Source organism: Carassius gibelio, chromosome A19 (assembly GCF_023724105.1).
Source record: "Carassius gibelio isolate Cgi1373 ecotype wild population from Czech Republic chromosome A19, carGib1.2-hapl.c, whole genome shotgun sequence".
Classification (NCBI taxonomy): domain Eukaryota; kingdom Metazoa; phylum Chordata; class Actinopteri; order Cypriniformes; family Cyprinidae; genus Carassius; species Carassius gibelio.
Genome location: NC_068389.1, coordinates 9,931,768 through 9,950,231, shown reverse-complemented (window position 1 = coordinate 9,950,231; position 18,464 = coordinate 9,931,768). Strand labels below are relative to the sequence as shown.

The window sequence follows — 18,464 nt, the reverse complement described above, 5'->3', positions numbered from 1 at the left end:
ATCACATAACTGATCAACTGATAGGGGGGCGCCAGTGCCTCTCATTTACATTTTGTGGGGTACAGTAATGGCAAAGGGGCTACAGCTCTTCTCAATCTGTGAGGGCATCTGTCGCTCTGCGGAGAAGCATCAGCACGACCATGCCTTGTTACTGATGCCTAATGTAGTTTTTGCAATAAGCCATGATTAATTTATTCAGGATTAATTTATTCCATGAATGAAACTTTTTTTTAATTAAAACCAACATCATAAAGTATATTTTTTACTTTGAGCAATGATAGAGCTATACGTGACTCTTCTTAGGAGCATATAAAACAAAACAGCGCCTTGGACAAATTGAAATGTAATATTGTAGTAGACTAGTTATAAACTAAGGTTTATTTTAGTTCAGATTAACATTTGAGGGCAGCAATTGTATTCATAATGTCAAAATAAAACCGACATAATGTTACTTAAAAGCATTATAGCCTACTATTCCTGCCAAACCTCCATGGTTGCAGTTAGTGTGACTACAGTAAATCCATGGTGAATGTTGCTGATCTGTGGACGCTGGATAGTTCATTCATGGCATAATGTTACTTCATGGTTTCCACGTTAGCGCTGTTTGATCCGTTAATAATCTCACAGCGATGTAATTACTTCAGTGGCGAATTCAAATGCTTTCTTTACTGGATCTCGCTGTGTAGTAACAGTGTTGCTACTAAAGAGCGCTTTTGAATGTTTGATAGCAACATTGTTACTAGGATTGGGCATCGAGAACCGGCGACTTACTAGTTCTAACTCTTTATTCTGTTTGTAACTTTTTATTATTTGATAACATTATATATACCATATACCATATAATTATGGTAGGCTAACAGTGGCTGTTTGATAGTACTTTAAAATAAACATTTATTATTTCAAGCCCATACATGATGATGTCCGGCACACTTATTTATTTAGAAATGGGGGTGGGGGCGCCAAAATCTTTTGATGCATACCCCTCTAACACTGGATAGTTGCGCCCCTGTCTGTGGGTATAAAGGCAACAAACAAAAGCTCTGTCAGAATATTTCAGAATTTCCAAATGTATCTGATATAAACATATGCAAGTGATAAATTCACACTCATTTGAAACTAATAGTATAATTCATTCATTCATTCATGAAATATGACCTGGACATGTTTGTGACAGATTTTGTGAGTTTCATCCGTAATGTAAAGAGGTGAGAGAGAAGAGAGATGGATGGAGTTAGCAGAAGGAAGCGGTCCAGACTGTGTCAGTAGGATCACAGATGGTTGTTTAGCCTCCCAAAGAGAGCCACTGTTTCAGTAATCATTTAACACCGCAGGCCTGCCGTCCCTCACCACACAGTTTTGCCTCTTCTGCTCTGACCCTCGCGCCATGTGTTTGTGTCGCTCATACTGCGCCCATGTACTCACCCACCAATCACCTTCACAGCTCCATCAAGGCTGAGTTGTTTGGCCACATCTGGTTTACACGGTCCTCACGGCGCAGTGCTGTTTCGAGCTGCTCTGCACTTGTTGGTTAGGATTGCGTTCCCAAGTGCTATCTGTGCCAAGATTTGAGCAGAGCAGTGGAGATTCACTGACTCGCAGCTTGATTCATGTTGACACCCTTACTGTCACTTCCTATCTCTCTCCGCTCTCGCAGCACTGTCCTCCCCTCACCAGACTTACATAAGACCCGTGCTTTACACAGTGTCCTAACTTGACATGACGAGTTTCCAGTGACAAGTAATTTCTCTGTTCACACTTAAAGCGGAAAATGCAGCAAAATCACATATTTCATTTTGTTCACATTATTCCAAACAAAGCATATATTTGACTTCGCAATTTTTCAGCACAATGTAAATAACTTTCTCCGCCACTTAACTTTCCCGTTTCATTGACATCATCAGTCCCTTTTGTTTTTAGCCCCGCCCCCTCCAACTACTTCTTATATAAAGACACTTTTCACTAGCCAATCAATTTTCTATCCGTAAAATGGTTAGTTAACATAAGCTTATGCATTAAAGTCCCCGTGAAACGGAAGTTGCAAACGACTTTTCTCCAGTGTTGTGACGTATTTCCGAAATAAACGGAATAATAAATGAGGAAAATAGTGGGCGTGGCAGCTTATTTTCCAACTAGCACCTGATTGGATCTAGATAAGTAGGTGTTTAATTAAAAAAATGGAGGCAGATCTAAACGCAAGTTTACAATCGGTTGTTGAGGATTACTCGCCACCTGAATCACCGCAATTTTTTAAGCATTCGCGCGTGAAGTGCTTCGAGCACATCCGTGACCACTCTGTTATCCCTCCTTGCTCGAGCCATCTGGACCGTAACGAGGGAATTTTAGGGAAAGGAAAAAGTGTTCCGTGAGTTCCACACCCAAAAATGCACCTCCTCGCCATCCCTCCTTTCACGCGCTGTAAATGCTCGCAAACACACAGGCAGCCTGTCTACTGTCAGTTGGAGGGGCGTGGTTACGGATTAAGCAGACTCCAAATTCCTCAAGCTTACGTCATCAGTGAAGGTCCTCTAATGCAGAGGGGAGAGGCATTTTCAGATTTTGATTAAAGATTATGAAGCCAAAAAAAATTTTGTGTGTGGATTGACTCGCATGGATGAATTTTTCAGCACAAAACTATCAATTTAGGCAAACAAAGTAAATATAGTCAATTTTGATTTCATGGGGACTTTAAGTAAGGGATAATGTAAATCCAGCTGGTTGTTTTTGCAGAATAAGGGTCTTGCATCAGCCTGAAGGGGGTTATTCTGTGATAACAACCGGCTGGATGTACATTATACCGCCTATTACACAACTACTTGCCACATAAGTGAATATTTAGACACAAAATATCGATTTGAGTTGAAATATTTGAAGGCAAAGCTTCCGTGAAGACAGCAGTTGTGAAAAAGCTGCATGTAGACGGACATTTAAGGGATGCAGTGCAGTCAAACCATTTATTACACAACATCTCACCACAGAAATAATTATGGTGATAAAAGATTTAAGATGAAAATGTTTCAAAATCTTACCAGTTTGTTAGTTCTCTTATAATCCATTACAGCTAACAAAACAATCGTAACAAAATGACAGCAGCTACGTTTCTATGAAACGAGAGCGAGTCTGTGATACTAAGATGAAATAAAATAATTGTACACAATTTGGAATCAAGTTTTAATATTTTATTAGCTAAACAAACACAAATCTTCCACCAAGAAAAAACTGTTCCTGGCAAGAGTACAGCGCTGACTTCAGTTACCCGGATGAGCCTGTGTTATCAGCTTTTACCGGTGGTTATCAAGCGATAACATATCTCAAACTTACTGCGATTGACCAATCAGAATCAAGTATTCCTTAAGAGAACAATTCACTCACTTTCAGGAGAATTCAGCATTACAGGATCCACTGGTGAACAAGTGATCTAATGTTACATTTCCCCAAATCGGTTCAGACGAAGCAACAAACTCATCTAGATCCAACATTAACATTTTCAGCATGCTTTCATTTTTGGGTGATCTACTCCTTTAAGTAATAATAACAGAGAGTTTCGATTGGCAGACTGATGTCTTGTCAGCTTGTCTGATTTAATGCAAGAACTTAACATGGAAGAGGAAAGAATCAGCTGTCACTTCATTCTTTCACTCATAGTGAGCATATAGTGCAAACAGAAAACCACAATAAGTCAACTATATATATTTAGTATACTGACAAAATCATAACAGTTTCAAGAGCAGCAAGAACAGTCTGTGACTATATCATAATGGACAGCAAAACAATCATCCCCAAGAAATGGATGACTAATACCTTTGAATGTGAGATTTGATAGTCACGTCTACCGCAGAAGCTTTAGCTCCACGTACTCACACAGACACAGAGAGGAAGTGGAATGATTTTTCTCTGCACCTGAAGGCCGCTGGGGAGGAACAGGAAGCTTGTTTGATACCAGCAGTCTGACATAAAGTGCACTGTAGGTCATCAGGAGCTGCTGAGCAATCGCCTGAAGAAAACAGACGCACATTTTTTGACTTAAAACGGTTTCAAGATTCTACCTAAGACGGTTTGGTGGTCAATCAGAGGCAAGGGAAGCTTATAACAAATACACTACTATTCTAAATATAACTAAATATTTATTTTGAACATCATTTTCTTATAAATAAATATATGCATTATAGGAGGAGGTCTCCCAAACCTGTCCCATTCATTTCCCTATAATGACAATTGTTTTGATGCTGGAAAATATTATTATGCATCCTTAATTATCAAGGATTTTTTAATATATTGGGAAAAAAATATGGTAAACTACAAAAAATCTTCTATTGATACCATGTGTTGTATTTGATCAATTTTAATGTTCTGCCTAAATTTAATCAGCTTTCATGTAAAATTGTCATTCACCACTGGTTTAAGAATATATAGGGACATTGACTGATTTGTATATTATTTATTATATTAATATTTTTTTTCTCACCTGATGTGAGAGAGTGGTGTCAGGCATCAAGCTGAAGTTTTTGGTGAGTTTAGAGTCGTCCCGTTGACTAGTGGATGCGCTTCGCTCTCGTCCCTCCAGCAGCGGCCGCTCTTCTTCTGGGAGCTCCTCCTCCTGTTCTCCAGCCTCGGGGTCAAGGGTCGTGACCTCCGTCACTAGAACTAGGTGGGACATTCTTTTCTTGAGTTTGTTCTGCAGAGTAAAACAGGAACTTTGTGACAGTATTTCGTTCTCTAGCAGTGTTATTTTAGTATCACTGAGTTTGATTCATATTATAAATTTTAGTCACAGTTTTGTAGTACATTTTGTTGTGTGTTGTGCATCATGTTATTGCTTTATATATATATATATATATATATATATATATATATATATATATATATATATATTATTTCTGTTTTGGTTATTTTAGTACACTGAGTAAACCTGAATAAAGTGAAAAATAATGACTTGCAACTAGCTGAAATAAAATGTTTACTCTTTTTAATATTTTATTTTATTTCAGGTAACAGACAGTTTTTTTTATTTATTTTTTTAGTTTAATCTGTGCTCTACAGTTGTTTGATGTACCACTATTTTTGTAGTCCAACACATTTCTGTATTGATTATTTTCTATGGAGCCCTGAAGAAATCAATGAACAAAAGCAAGCTAACCTGTACTTGATCCCTGACAAAACTGTCCTGCAGCACTTCAGTCAGAGATGTGAGACATGGGGACAAGTCCCAGTGCACACAGAAGAGCTGCAGACAGAAAGAAAGATCAAGAAGAAGAGCAGTTAAACAAGTCTGTTCATGACTCTAAACATTATGAAGAAAAACATCAAGATAAGAGTGTGACTCAGGAAGACATTCAGTTATCTGATAATACAGTGCAGTTCACAATCTCTTAGACTCTGAAACCACTAAACCAGTAACTGTTTCTCTAAACTCTCATGGCACGGAAATTCTTGCTTGCAAATTCAGAAATCGTATTTACGATTGAAATGCACGCAAAACATTGGGTTGAAAATAGACAAATTCATTTGAAATACATTATTTCATTTTTCTTTTTCGCTATTTCACTCCCAATCAAAAACAGGAAGATTTTTTTTTTTTTTTGCAATAATGCAAGAAATATAAGAGCAAAGGATGCTAGTAAGTGTGTAGTTAATGCTTCATATGTGTATTTTAAAGGGATAGTTCACATTTACACACCCTAATGTCGCCCCAAACCTGTTGGACTTTATGTATTCCCTGGAATACAAAAGTTGATATTTTGAAGAATGTTGATAACCTACATGAACAATTTTGGTGAACAATGACTTTGTTTGGACAAAACTAACACAGAGACACTGTGCAAAAGAAAGAGCGTCAAACAGGTTTTGAACAGCTAGAGGGCAAGAGGTGTAAAAAGAACCTGAAAAATTATATTTGAGTAAAACTACAGGTGCCTTACAGTGAAGATTACTCCACTACAAGTTACAAGTCACCGATTTCAAAACAACTTGATTAAAACTCGAGTATCTGATTTTAACACACACACACACATTTATATGTATATATATATATATATATATATATATATATATATATATATATATTAACAAGTATAGGTTCAAGGATGAGTGAAAGTGGAAAAACAAGAAAGTATTTTTTTTCTTTTAATTAAATAACAGGATAAGAATAGAAGAGAACAGAGAAAAACACACTGGTTTCAGCCTCATTCCTGTTGCTAAGGAACTGGCATTCAAATGAAGTAGCTTTGTAATAAAGTTTGGCCGAGTAAGAGAAAAAGGCACAAGAAATCGTTCTTTCACTGCCCAGTAGTTGGTTATATCACTTCTTTTCAAAATGTGCAATTGCAATACTCATTACAAATGTAGTGGAGTAAAGATGCTTATTCAAAAATGGAGTGAAATAAAAAGTAAAAGTTTCTAATATCTTTAATACTCAGTAAAACTACAGAGTATCCAAAAAGATACTCAAGTACAGTAATTAATTACGTTTACTCAAATACTTTACACCTCTTTATGAGGGTAAGAAATGACAACAGTGTTCATATTTGAGTGAAATATCCCTTTAAGTTTCTCATGCAGCCACAGAGGATGATGGGAAATGTTGTTTTGTGAGTAAGAGACCACATAAACTGGTAATCGGTAATAAAATTGTGTACAAAGTATCACACAATCAAAAATGATGATCAATACCTGTTACCTTCTGCCACAAAACTATAATTGACTCCTTACCCAATTCAAAAGGGCCTAAAGAATCACGATTGTGCTGACAAGACTTGCAGGCCGCATGATTCGAGATACAGTATACAGGAAAAAATGCATTTTAGTGCAGAAGTAATTACCTGCAGATTTCCTCTGCATTTCTGGACCCAGTCAGCCACTCCCAACAGCAGCTTGTGCCTGACCATGTGCTCATTCACCCCCACCAACCGCACATCTGTGTTCATGTTGATCTGAAACAGATGCACCTGTTAGCCTTTGCATTAAAAGGGAATATGAGTTCATTGTTACTATGAAGAGGGAGTGATGTGATCAGAGGTGATGTGTCGTGTGACAGCCCACCTCTTTGTTGCTGTAGTGGAAGATGAGGTTGATGGCGGCGGTGAGGAGTACAGACACCAGACTGACACACAGACACAGCACCCAGAAGTCTGTGGCGCTGCTATGGAGGTACATGTGAATGGTCGAGTACACAGTGCACCACAGCACCAGATACAAGAGCTGCAACAGACGTGGAGCACACAAAACAGTCATCTGATCCTCCAGATTCCTGCCTGCTTTTTTCTGTCATCTACTGATTGGAAGTGTTTTGTGCAAAATAGTGAAAGGTGGTCATACGGTAATGTTTTTTTTTTCTTGTACTGTTGAACTAGTGTTTAGCTAGTGAAGTGTCAATATTTAACCACAAATTAAGAATGCATTCAAATGACTTCTTATTTTGTGCCCTCTTTTTATTTAAATTGTCACCATATGTGCTTACTTACTCATTCTTTTAGATTTATTAACTGTATTTTTTACACTGTATTTTTTAGAGCATATATGGTAAAGTAAATATATTATTATAAAGGCCTGTTTACAGAACAATAGTTAAAAACAGTATGGATAAATATAAGGTTTTAATAATTGAGAATGTGGAAATTCATACCACAACTATGATAACAACAACACAGTCGACTTATCTTTTTAGATATCGTTCATGATGTGAACGACTATTAATAATTTTTTTAATCTAAATCAGCCTAAATTAAAGGCAACAACAATACTACAATGATTTAAATAAATACAACTTAATAAAAATTTAAATAATTAACTTTATTTAATTACCATTTAATATATATTTGATTTAATTAGTAAAAGTGCTTTTTTTTTTACAATACAGTAATAAAAATCTTAATGGTTCTAATAAAAAGTAAAAAAAATAAAATAAAATAATATATATATATATATATATATATATATATATATATATATATATATATATATATATATATATTTATATATATCTTATATATATCTTATATATATATCTTATATATATATCTTTTGATTTTGGACTGAAATATGACCTGGGCCTACACATAACAGGTTCTATGAGTTTCCCAGAGTCCTATTAGCTTTGCTCAGTGCTGGAATGTGTGTGAACAGCTGTGTTAAACAATGTGTTTTCTTACTGGTGACATGATGACATTAAAAATGTTTGAGTTGAAAAGTAGGTATCTTCTGATGGACGGGTGGTCCAGCGCTAAACGAAGTGGAGCCTCAAAGTCTTCTTCTGGAATCTGAAATAGATTTAACATCAAAATACACATGGAAGTAAGACGCTGAATAATTTAGAAATGTGTAGATGATGATTGCATGCTGGAAATGTACTAGCCTGGAAGCCCTTGGTTTCCAGAAGAGTCCTGCAGTGTGTGAAGTCAAAGCTGGGAGTGAACCAAGTGGATGTGGACACAGACGCCACACACTCACCTGACAGAAAGACACTTTTAATTCAAAACGGAAATCTCAGCTTTAATAGGCTGGTGTCTCTTGTTGTCAGGGTGAATTTGAGCTAGATTAAGCCTATTAAGAAAATTAAAAATGAAAGTAAAGAAGGAGAGTGGATTAACTGGATCACATATTTTCAATTCCTGTGGCCTTGAAGAAGATCTACAGTACGATATGGTATGAAAAGATCATCATGGCATTACAAACATTTAATTCAGGACACATTCCCACTCAGTGTTCGATGGTTTTGATTAGCTGGTTTGATATTAATACTAAAGAGGATAGTCATAGAGAGAAACAGGGTTAATACCGTTCCTCCATGTGGACGCTGTGCCTGGTTCTCCTGCTGTGACCGACCGTCCTGTGGGGGATTCAACATCACCTCTGTCCTCTCCGTTACACTGCCGCTCCCTCTCCTCCATTGAGACGGTCACCGTCAGAACCTGCTGGAAAATATTACCAAACACTGTCACTGCAACTGCAATTAAAGTTGCCTATAAAAGAAAATGATGCTCAAAATAAAACACCAAAGGTGAATATTTTAGCAAAAAGATATAACCATCCTTCACTCATTAAGACAACTGTTTTGTATTTCAAGTTTTGGAAACGTTATGTTTAAATATGCAAATGAGGCAGAATCTATTTGATAGTGCACTAATTTGAATACTTTTCAAAGACTTAAAATTATTGTTTCTTTCTTTCTCTTTCTCTTGGTTTTTTTTTTTTTTTTCTTTTTTTTTTTTTTTTGCAAAGGGGATGGTGGATTTATATTTTTATCCATCCATAAATCCGAAAATACATTTGTTAACAACAACAACAACATACATATGTGTAACAAAACTGTAAAGTTTGATGTATGAAAGTGCTTCTGAAGTGGAGAACTCTGGCTCAGTGCATGAGAAAATGGCTTACTGTATGTATGTAATGTAACTGAAATCTACAAACGCAAATAAATAAAGTCCAATAAATAAAGTATACATTTATTTCATTTATGCATTTAGCAGACGCTTTTATCCAAAGCGACTTACAGTGCATTCAGGCTAACATTTTTTTTACCTAACAAGTCAACCAATGAATAAGTCATTGGTGCACATTCTTAAAGTCACATTGACAAGAGATCATTTCTTCCATACTGTGACGTACAGCCTGAGTATAACAGAATAACAAAAAAGTAAAAAATTAGGTCAGGGGCGGGACTTATTCTGTGGATTAGTTGTTAATTGGATGTTGAGATGTGGGCGTGTCACTCAAAAGCGTAGGCAGATGAACGTGAGGTGGGTTTAAATTAACTAAATGATTGAAGAAATCCTGCGTACGTCTGTTTTTGATTAAAAATGGTGAGGTAATGAATCACAATAAGATCTATAACATGGATTTTAGTAAAAAGATTTTTATTTAATGCCGACTTTAATTTATGGCCACGATATATTGCCTCAACAAGCACAACAAACTAATGATGTCTAGGAAGGTCAAGACATAATGTAATATATATAGTGTAATGTAAGAAAAGCTAAATTTATAATATAATTCCCTAATGCTAAATAGCATTCAAATGAGATCTCGCACTCAGAAAGGAAACTCAAAAGAAGGGTTCAAACTTCCAATAGTCAAAAAATGTCAATGACGATAGCAAACCTTTGGTCAGGGCCCAGTTTGTCTCCGTCGATGCTTTTGGCACGTCACACAGCCTGTTTAAGGACAGGAAACACCAATCTTGCAGTCAACTTCTCTTTTAGAGTTTCGTGTACAAGAACATGAAGAAGATGTTAGGTTTCTCAACAATAAAGAAACTGACAGCATTTCTTAACCTTTTTTAAAATTCTGAATCCTTTTTGAGTTATTGTTAGTGGCTGCAAGCAGTGTTTTTACATAATATGCATCATTATAGAGAAACGGCTTCAGAGAGCTGTTCATGTTTCACTGCTGTGACCCGGGAAAGTCAAATCACCATGCTTTTACAGCAATTTCAACAAACCTGTAAGACACGAAAGCATACACAGCTCACTCCACTGCAGCCTGCAAGCTGAAGAAAATGATAGACACATAGATATTATACAGCATGTGTGGTGTGTTTATATATAGCTTACCCTGAAATGATCCCTCCATCTCATTCTCACTCACCTTTGCTAGTTTTTGAATACAGCAAACATGTTCAACTGCTGTAGAACAGAGTGTGATTGTGACAGCAAATCCATCTCTTTATTTCTCTCATTGTGTTTCTCTCAGTTTCTTCTCAGTCATGCCTGCAGTAGCCACAACCTCTGCTCTTTTTCTCCTTGTTAGGCTCCTCCCAGTTTTAACTCTCATTTATTTATCTCTTCATATTTGATTTTGTCTTTCTCTCATTTTTCCCCCATTAGGCTCCTCTCGTGGTCTCGTAAGCTCTCTCTTTCTCTTTCACTCTCTGTGAGTGTCTCTTCCTCCTTCATGCCAATCTGATTTTAAACCCTCCCCCTTGTGCTATAGTCGTCTATCTCTTTATTTTGTGTCGTTTCTTTTTCTCTCAGCTTGTGACTCAGCTCAGTGTGAACACATGACTGCAGGAACGTACACAATTTCACAGAGCCATGGCGAAAAGTGTGTGTCTGTGCTTGAATGTGTGTGAGCCCAGGAAAAAGAAAGAGAAAGTAGATAATAATGCAATGTGTATTTAATGAGTTTGTAGAAAATACAATAACAATAATTATACAATAATTTTGTATAAACTTGTATGACAATGAACGATGAGGTTTTTTTATTTTTTTATATAGCCTAGTGTTGTATTATGATGATGATTAATATAATGATTTGTAGTGGAGTGATAATATGCAGCACAGTGGAGACAAATTTGTCAAAATATATTTGAATTAAATTAAAGCACATTTCAGTCCAATAACCTCATCGTCTGCATTAATATAGAAACTAGCAAACAAAATGTAAGATATCTTGCATATAGTGCAGCACTCAATGCAACACAGGACTGCCTCGGGTCCCGATATCTTACACATTTATTAGTAAAGCAGCAAAATCTCCAAATCTGATAGCCTTCTGGGGGTTCAAGAGAATTAGTTTAAAATTATTAAAGAAGACATTTATGTGAGTCACAAGTGTACCTTTTGTGATGTGGACAGATTAATCTAATGATGAACATAATTAGTCTCTGCTGCAACTGAATACCATAGGTTTATAGCTTCATATGAATCAAACACATATAGGCCTACAGCACTGATTGATCAACTTTAATGAAGTAAAATATGATCACAGATGCTGATACAGACTATTAGCACTAAAGGCTTCTGGCCTCTCACTCACTGAATCCACCTGCTGGGAAATAAAAGTGACCCTACACAAGAACACTTGGTCCATGGCATGCAATTAACAAACTGAAACCATCTCGCAGGTAAGAAACGATGTTGATGTAGAAATAATTTGGTCGAGGTGTGTGTGATAGCCCTGGACTATTTTACACTCCCAAAATTTTACACTATTTTAAGCGGTTTAACAGCTTTTCTGTTAGGAGAAATCAAATTTATGTAAAAATGTATTAAAACATTCTCATTTGTAAGTCGCTTTGGGTAAAAGCGTCTGCTAAACGACTAAATGTAAATGTAAAAAATAATATTACATATTTTCTTGCATAATTCCTATACAAAAATTTCAAATATTTTTAGTTTATAGTTTATACAAGGTAACCAAAACTAACAATTAATCGAGTCTACAGAGATCATACCCTCACATTTAAAAAGAAAAATAATAATCGTTTTAAAATAAAATATCTTCCGGTTTGGCATGTGACTCTGACGTCACGCCGCGGTCATGTGACTCTCTGGTTAAAGATGTGAGTCGTGTGTTGTTGCCATGTAGATCCTTCAGGATTCACGAGTCTTATTAAAGGAAATACCATAATCAAGACATTCTTCATATCTGCACTGTCGTCGCTGTCTTTATTGTTTCGATGGATTTTGTTCAACAGTTCGGAATTGTGCTTATAATCGCGGTATTTTCGCGTGGAAACGAGCTTCAGGTAAATAAACACAGGACTCATGTCACATGATTCTGTTCTGCTCTCAAACTGTCATTTTTACTAATAATAAATATATGCTGGTGATTTGTTTGACTGTAGCATCTATATGCAGAATGAAGTGTGTAACTGAACTAAAGTTTCATGATGCAGTGATGCATGACTTTAATATATGTATGTATGTATGTATGCATGCATGAGTATATATAATATCTATTTTTTATATATTTAAACGCGTATATATGTGTATTTATATATACATAATACATGTACACACATTATTGTAAACAAAGACATTTATTTTGCATGTAATTGATCTCGAAAAATCGTTTGACGCAGCTAGTTTATATTATTTTAATTTTTTAAATAAAGAATTTAGTTACTGAAAAAGGCTTTTGTTTATAGAATAATTAGTACTATAAAATATGATGACAACAAGCTTATTGTTTTGTCATGTGATTGTCATATGAAAGAATTCTAAAGATCAATCCTAAGTCATTTCTTTATGCCTGGTGTTATTGTTGTGATTCTCCACGCTCCCACAGATCGAACCGCTGATATACGAGGAGCAGCTGCTGTGGGTCGGCGGTGGAGCCGGTCAGGTCAACACTTACAGGATCCCTCTGCTGACCTTCACGACGCGTGGAAGTCTGCTGGCCTTCTCTGAGGCCAGGAAATTCTCCTACAATGACATCGGTGCCAAGTTCATTGCACTGAGACGCTCCACAGACAAAGGTGACACTAAACTACAGTCATAAATAGCTATTTCAGATGAGATTGCATTGTAATCTCTTTCGTGAATCTGTCAGGAGTCACCTGGTCTCCCACCTCCTTCATAGTGGATGATGGATCTCTAGCAGATGGGTTGACTCTAGGTTCGGTGGTTGTGGATGAAGAGACTGGTGCTGTGATACTCATCTATTCTCTGTGTTTCCACCGTTATCACTGCGACCCCTCCAGCACAATGATGGTGCAGAGTCTGGATGATGGGTTCACCTGGAGCGCCCCACGAAACCTCTCCGTTGAGCTGGGGGTGAAGAGCTTTGCTCCAGGGCCTGGCTTCGGCATACAGGTGCGGTTAGAGCTCTTTACTTTCTCTTCCTCCTTCAGGGGAACACTAAAGCATGCTTTTATGACTTCCTGTCGTTTATGATGCTGTTATGACTTCTCCGGTTAAATAAAACTAAATTTTATCGTCTATGTGGTTAAGCATATGCTTATAAAGGAGAACAAGAAAGCTGAAATGGTCTTTTTCCAGCTTTTTTTTCTCACTCAGTAGCAGTTTATATGTTTTAGTCCATCATATGCCTGTGTTCACAGAAACGGTATGCTCCCAATGTGGGTCGTCTGGTGGTGTGTGGTCACGGATCCATTGCTGGCGATGGGGTCTTCTGCATACTCAGTGATGATCATGGTGCATCCTGGAGATATGGAGCTGCTCTGAAGAGCATCCCTTACAACCAGCCTAAACAAGACCTGGACTTCAACCCAGATGAGTGTCAGGTGAAAGCAAACAACTTGATACACAGAATGCATCTATGCTGATTAGTGGGTTTTAAATCATTTTTCTGTAGTACTGTATTCTTCTCTTTATCAGTAAAACATACAGTCATTTTTAGTGTAGGCTTCATATTTAACAACTTGCGCTAACTGACTTTCTATTTGACTTGGCGTACTATCTCACATCCTTTGTGTCTGTTTTAACAGCCAGTGGAACTGGAGGACGGAAGTATAGTCATCCATGTGCGCAACCAGAACAAGTACCACTGCCGCTGTCGAATAATAGTGCGGAGTCTTGACGGAGGCGAGACTCTTCCTGTGGAGGAGCTGGTGTTTGACAAAACCCTGATCGACCCGGCCGTCGCAGCCGGAGCCCTGCAGAAACAAGGAGTGATGTACTTCACCAACCCCTCCAGCACTCAGCACAGTGAGGAAGAGCAGTTCACAGAGCATTACTTAGAAATAACACAGGTATATAAATAATCTAAGGTTAATTGTTATTTGCTTGCACAGGGGTCAATCTAACTCTTCGCTGGTCCTTCTCTGATGGGAAGTCATGGGAAAAGGAGGCCATCCAGATCTGGGCGGGGCCAAGCGGTTATTCATGTATAACATCACTCAAGGGAGATTCTCCTGAGGACAGCAAATTCATATTCGTCATTTACGAGAAGGGCCATAAAGATTACTGTGAGACCATCTCTTTTGCCAAAATCCATTTATATGGAGGGAAATAACCTACAGGTGGAGGAGCCAAGAAAAGGGATTTTTAGGACTTTTAAATTAAATGTTTTTTTTTTTTTTTTTGAGAAATCCAAGGTAGCAGCCTGATGAAAAATAATTTTTATCATTTTTCTTTACATTATATCTGGTCTATACTATGAACTGCTTTTATATGAATTTCACTCCGGAAAAATATTGAGGCTTCAGTGTGAGATTGATTTATACAGCAATATAATATAAAACAGCTATGATTTTACCCGCAGTTTTTTTTACCTGTCAGTGCACAAAACATTCTATAATATGTGTCTTGAAGTTCTCATAACTTCTTTGTGCAGATGGTGAGCTGCACATGGGTTCCACATGTGTTTTTTTGGGACCATTTGATGGTTTTTAAACTGCTCTGGCACCTTTTGTCTTGTTTTTTTTTATCTGTTTATTTCTTCTTACACATTTTTGGTTTTTGTTTACAATAATGTAATTGAGGTGAATATTTATGAATCTACAAGATTATTAAGATGGTTGTTTTCTACTGTATAACAGTTGATTGAAATGAGTTTTGAATTAATGTTTTGAATACAGAAATGTCATTTCATTTTAATGACCTTGAGGTGTTTCTCCCATCCCCGGTGTTGCTTAAAGGGGCTGTATGTAAAATGTAAAATATAGGTGGATGCTGCACACTGGTGGTGGATGAGGAGATACCCCCTGTCTATGTAAAGCGCTTTGAGTGTCTAGAAAAGCGCTATATAAATGTAAAGAATTATTATTATTATTATTATTATTTGACTCTACCAAAGCGTTACAATACAATATTTAAGAAACATGCTAAGTTAACATTATTAGTTTATCTGAACAGCAATGCTACAGTCATTCTCCTTTGAAAATGTGCGTTCAGGGCCGGAATGTCTGTCTCTGTTTTGGATTGTGAACCCTCTCCAATATTTTGAATTTGGCCTGTAATACCTAGTTCAACCACTCAGTGTCAATCCTACATGCAGCACCTTTAAATTAAGGAAGGCGTTTAAAATGACTTACATGAACTGGAAGACGCAAGGGTTTGAGACACTCTAAGCAAGCAGTGTTCATGTTCTCCATATTATACTACTTGGATATCAGAAAACCACATTTTATATTCTAAGTCATTCATGTGCTTCAAGTTATATGGGTTTGTTTACTCAGTCTTGTAAACAAAGTAAACAAGTAAACAAATTTGGCTGTTGTAAATTTAGATACCAGATAAAAATTTTGTTGTTCAATAAATTTTTATATTTTGATACAGCAACTCTTTGTTTGTTTTAGTTCCAACCATGTCCAAGAGGAACAAGAATACTTTACCTAACATTATATTTTAGCAGGGTACCATTTGCACTTTTAAATTAGTCCGAGATGATCGCTAGAAATGTACCATATTTAATCAGATGGTATATTACTTCTTCCATCTGTCCTCACACCATAACTCAAATTTTTTTAAAGCATTTATTTAATCAAACATACATTAGAACAGTAAGAATGTGAAATGTTATAACAATTAGAACAGTAATAATGTAAAATGTTATTACAATTTAAAATAACTTTTTGAATATGATTAAACCTTTAATTGATGATTCAAAGCTGTATTTCCAGCATCATTGCTCCAGTCTTCAGTGTCACGTGATTCCTCCAGAAATCATTCTAATATGTCGATTTGCTGCTCAAGAAACATGTAATATTATCAATGTTGAAACACGTGATGCATAAGATATTTTTATATATAATATATATTTTATTATATTTTATATTTATAAGATATATTTTAGATAAAAGAAATTTGAGATAAATCTACTCCTTTAAATAGGTAATTTTAGTGATAGAAAATACAGTTCCGTGGATTAAGCTGAAATTCAGTCTGAAAGCATCCTGGCGTCATTTAACGAAGTGAATGCTAGATTTGTCAATATTTACCATATGTGACTTAAGTCGTAGGTTAGTCAAGATAGAGGAGTCTAAAAGAGCAGCTGATTGATTTGCATGTCATATACTGTAGACCAGACCGGTCTGTTAAACCAGTTCTTGTGTCATTGCTCGGCTGACTCTGTTGAGCGCTTTGTCTTCAGGGAAAATCTCAGTAGTTTGTGACCTGACAACACTTGCCGTCATGAATCGGAACGCTTTGCGTATTTTGCTTTTGACAGTGCTGTGTTCGTTTGCACGAAATGAAACGGTAGGCTTGACGATTCTTTTTATCATGCATAGACCTTTTAGACTGATTATATTTTAGTTCATCCATTTCTCTAAAACATTGCCAGTTTTAGTCTGGATGTCCTGCACAGAGCACATTCAGACTTTTTCCAGAGATATATAAAAAATGTTTGGAGGTTTGATCATAACTCCTCCTTCCTTGGTCTTTAAATATGACTGATTTTGACAGAATGATCAAAGTTAACACTCTTAAGGGAAGTATGACAATGTTTTGTAATTATAATTTACATCGGACCAATTTTCAAATAGTTTAAAACATCTCATAAAAATGTTATGGAATTTCCACTTTTTGTTATGAAACGGCATAATTTTTAATGTCTTCTGGAGAGGACAGCATAATAGGCATTTTTGGTAAACACAAGTCAATAGGGAAATAAATTATAAATCAATATTCCTGTGTGAGATGTTCTTATGAAAATGTTGCAAAGTTATTACTCTCATTATAACACTTAATTTTTCACTGTGGTTTGCTGCCTTAAGAACACTTTAATATGTAAATTACTGTAGATTCAAGGCAAAGATACATTGTATAGAATGAGAATACCAATTTATGGACATTTTATGCACAAATTGTACAGTATTATATCAAATCATTCTGTTATCTTTCATAGCACATAGTTGAGAATCTTTGTACAAAGTTTGGTTAAAAACAGCCTGAAGCCAGGCTCCAAAACACCCAGCACACGCCATCACCAGAGTACTGATCACACTCACCTGCCCCTCATCAACCTGCAATCTCCCCAGGATTTAAAAGACACGAACACACACGCACACACACAAGGACTAACCGTAAACCTTACTTACCTCTCTCCAGCGATCTTCTGTGACCTCCTGTTCCCATTGTGTGTGTGTGTGTGTGTGTGTGTGTGTGTGTGTGTGTGTGTGTGTGTGTGTGTGTGTGTGTGTGTGTGTGTGTGTGTGTGTGTGTGTGTGTGTGTGTGTGTGTGCACTTACTTATATCACTTTTGGGTACATTCACCAGAATACACACCAGTAAACTGAGGACCACCCAAAAAATTGAGGACATTTTGTATGTCCTCATTTGTTTGACTATACAGTGGCATTCAGCATGCTCTAAAATGGTTTCCAGGCTTAAAATCTCACTTGTCCCAAAAAATCACTTTTAAGTGATTTGTGTACCTGAAGTGTGTATGCCCCCCCACTAAAGTGTGTATAACACAGCGCCCTCTAGGAGTACTGCACTTCCGGAAAAGATACACACTTTGGGGATTCTGGCCAATCAGAGCGCAGGAAGCCGCTATGGGAGCGGGACTTGGTGATCTGACCAATCAGAGGCCAATACGTCATCAATAAAGATGGCGGAGGCAAAAAACATGTTGATTGTGAATGAATTGACAGATAATCCACATTAAATTACAGATAAATTCCCAATAATTAGTATTAAATAAGATTAGACCAATATGCATTGAGCAGCAGGAGCTCTCGCGATTCATATTAGCATGTTTTACAACTTTTAATCCTCGCGTTTTTCTCTCGCATCAGAGTCTGCTCCGTGTGTGTGTAAAGATCGCGCTGCCCCGCGTCA

General features: G+C 36.7%; 3 protein-coding genes across 12 annotated transcripts in view; 2 read left to right on the top strand and 1 right to left on the bottom strand.

Annotated features, from left to right (window-relative positions):
- Nucleotides 1–3,154: 3,154 nt before the first annotated feature.
- LOC127935780 (transmembrane protein 268) lies at nucleotides 3,155–10,899 on the bottom strand. 10 transcript variants are annotated; one of them, XM_052533943.1, is made up of 11 exons: nucleotides 10,582–10,899; nucleotides 10,269–10,483; nucleotides 10,096–10,148; nucleotides 8,771–8,906; nucleotides 8,348–8,442; nucleotides 8,145–8,252; nucleotides 7,036–7,194; nucleotides 6,816–6,926; nucleotides 5,135–5,221; nucleotides 4,463–4,672; nucleotides 3,155–3,991 (listed from the first exon to the last, which is right to left on the bottom strand). In XM_052533943.1, exons 4-11 carry the CDS (start codon nucleotides 8,880–8,882, stop codon nucleotides 3,827–3,829), a joined length of 1,047 nt encoding a protein of 348 aa, XP_052389903.1. In that variant the 5' UTR covers nucleotides 8,883–8,906; nucleotides 10,096–10,148; nucleotides 10,269–10,483; nucleotides 10,582–10,899; the 3' UTR covers nucleotides 3,155–3,826. The 10 variants fall into 10 exon arrangements, with proteins under 10 accessions (XP_052389903.1, XP_052389907.1, XP_052389904.1 ...); XM_052533947.1 differs by having other exon boundaries at nucleotides 8,771–8,903; XM_052533944.1 differs by having other exon boundaries at nucleotides 10,096–10,189; nucleotides 10,436–10,483.
- Nucleotides 10,900–12,246: 1,347 nt separating this feature from the next.
- On the top strand, nucleotides 12,247–15,962 carry LOC127935839 (sialidase-1). The gene is made up of 6 exons (XM_052534027.1): nucleotides 12,247–12,463; nucleotides 13,006–13,195; nucleotides 13,270–13,532; nucleotides 13,781–13,963; nucleotides 14,168–14,387; nucleotides 14,474–15,962. Exons 1-6 carry the CDS (start codon nucleotides 12,395–12,397, stop codon nucleotides 14,692–14,694), a joined length of 1,146 nt encoding a protein of 381 aa, XP_052389987.1. The 5' UTR covers nucleotides 12,247–12,394; the 3' UTR covers nucleotides 14,695–15,962.
- A 402-nt stretch (nucleotides 15,963–16,364) lies between these two features.
- Nucleotides 16,365–18,464, top strand: part of LOC127935518 (sialidase-1-like) — a 35,493-nt gene continuing 33,393 nt past the window's right edge. The window contains exon 1 of the mRNA XM_052533452.1: nucleotides 16,365–16,880. Within this exon, the coding sequence (XP_052389412.1) occupies nucleotides 16,815–16,880 (66 nt within the window). The 5' untranslated portion in view covers nucleotides 16,365–16,814. The remainder of the gene's footprint in view (nucleotides 16,881–18,464) is intronic.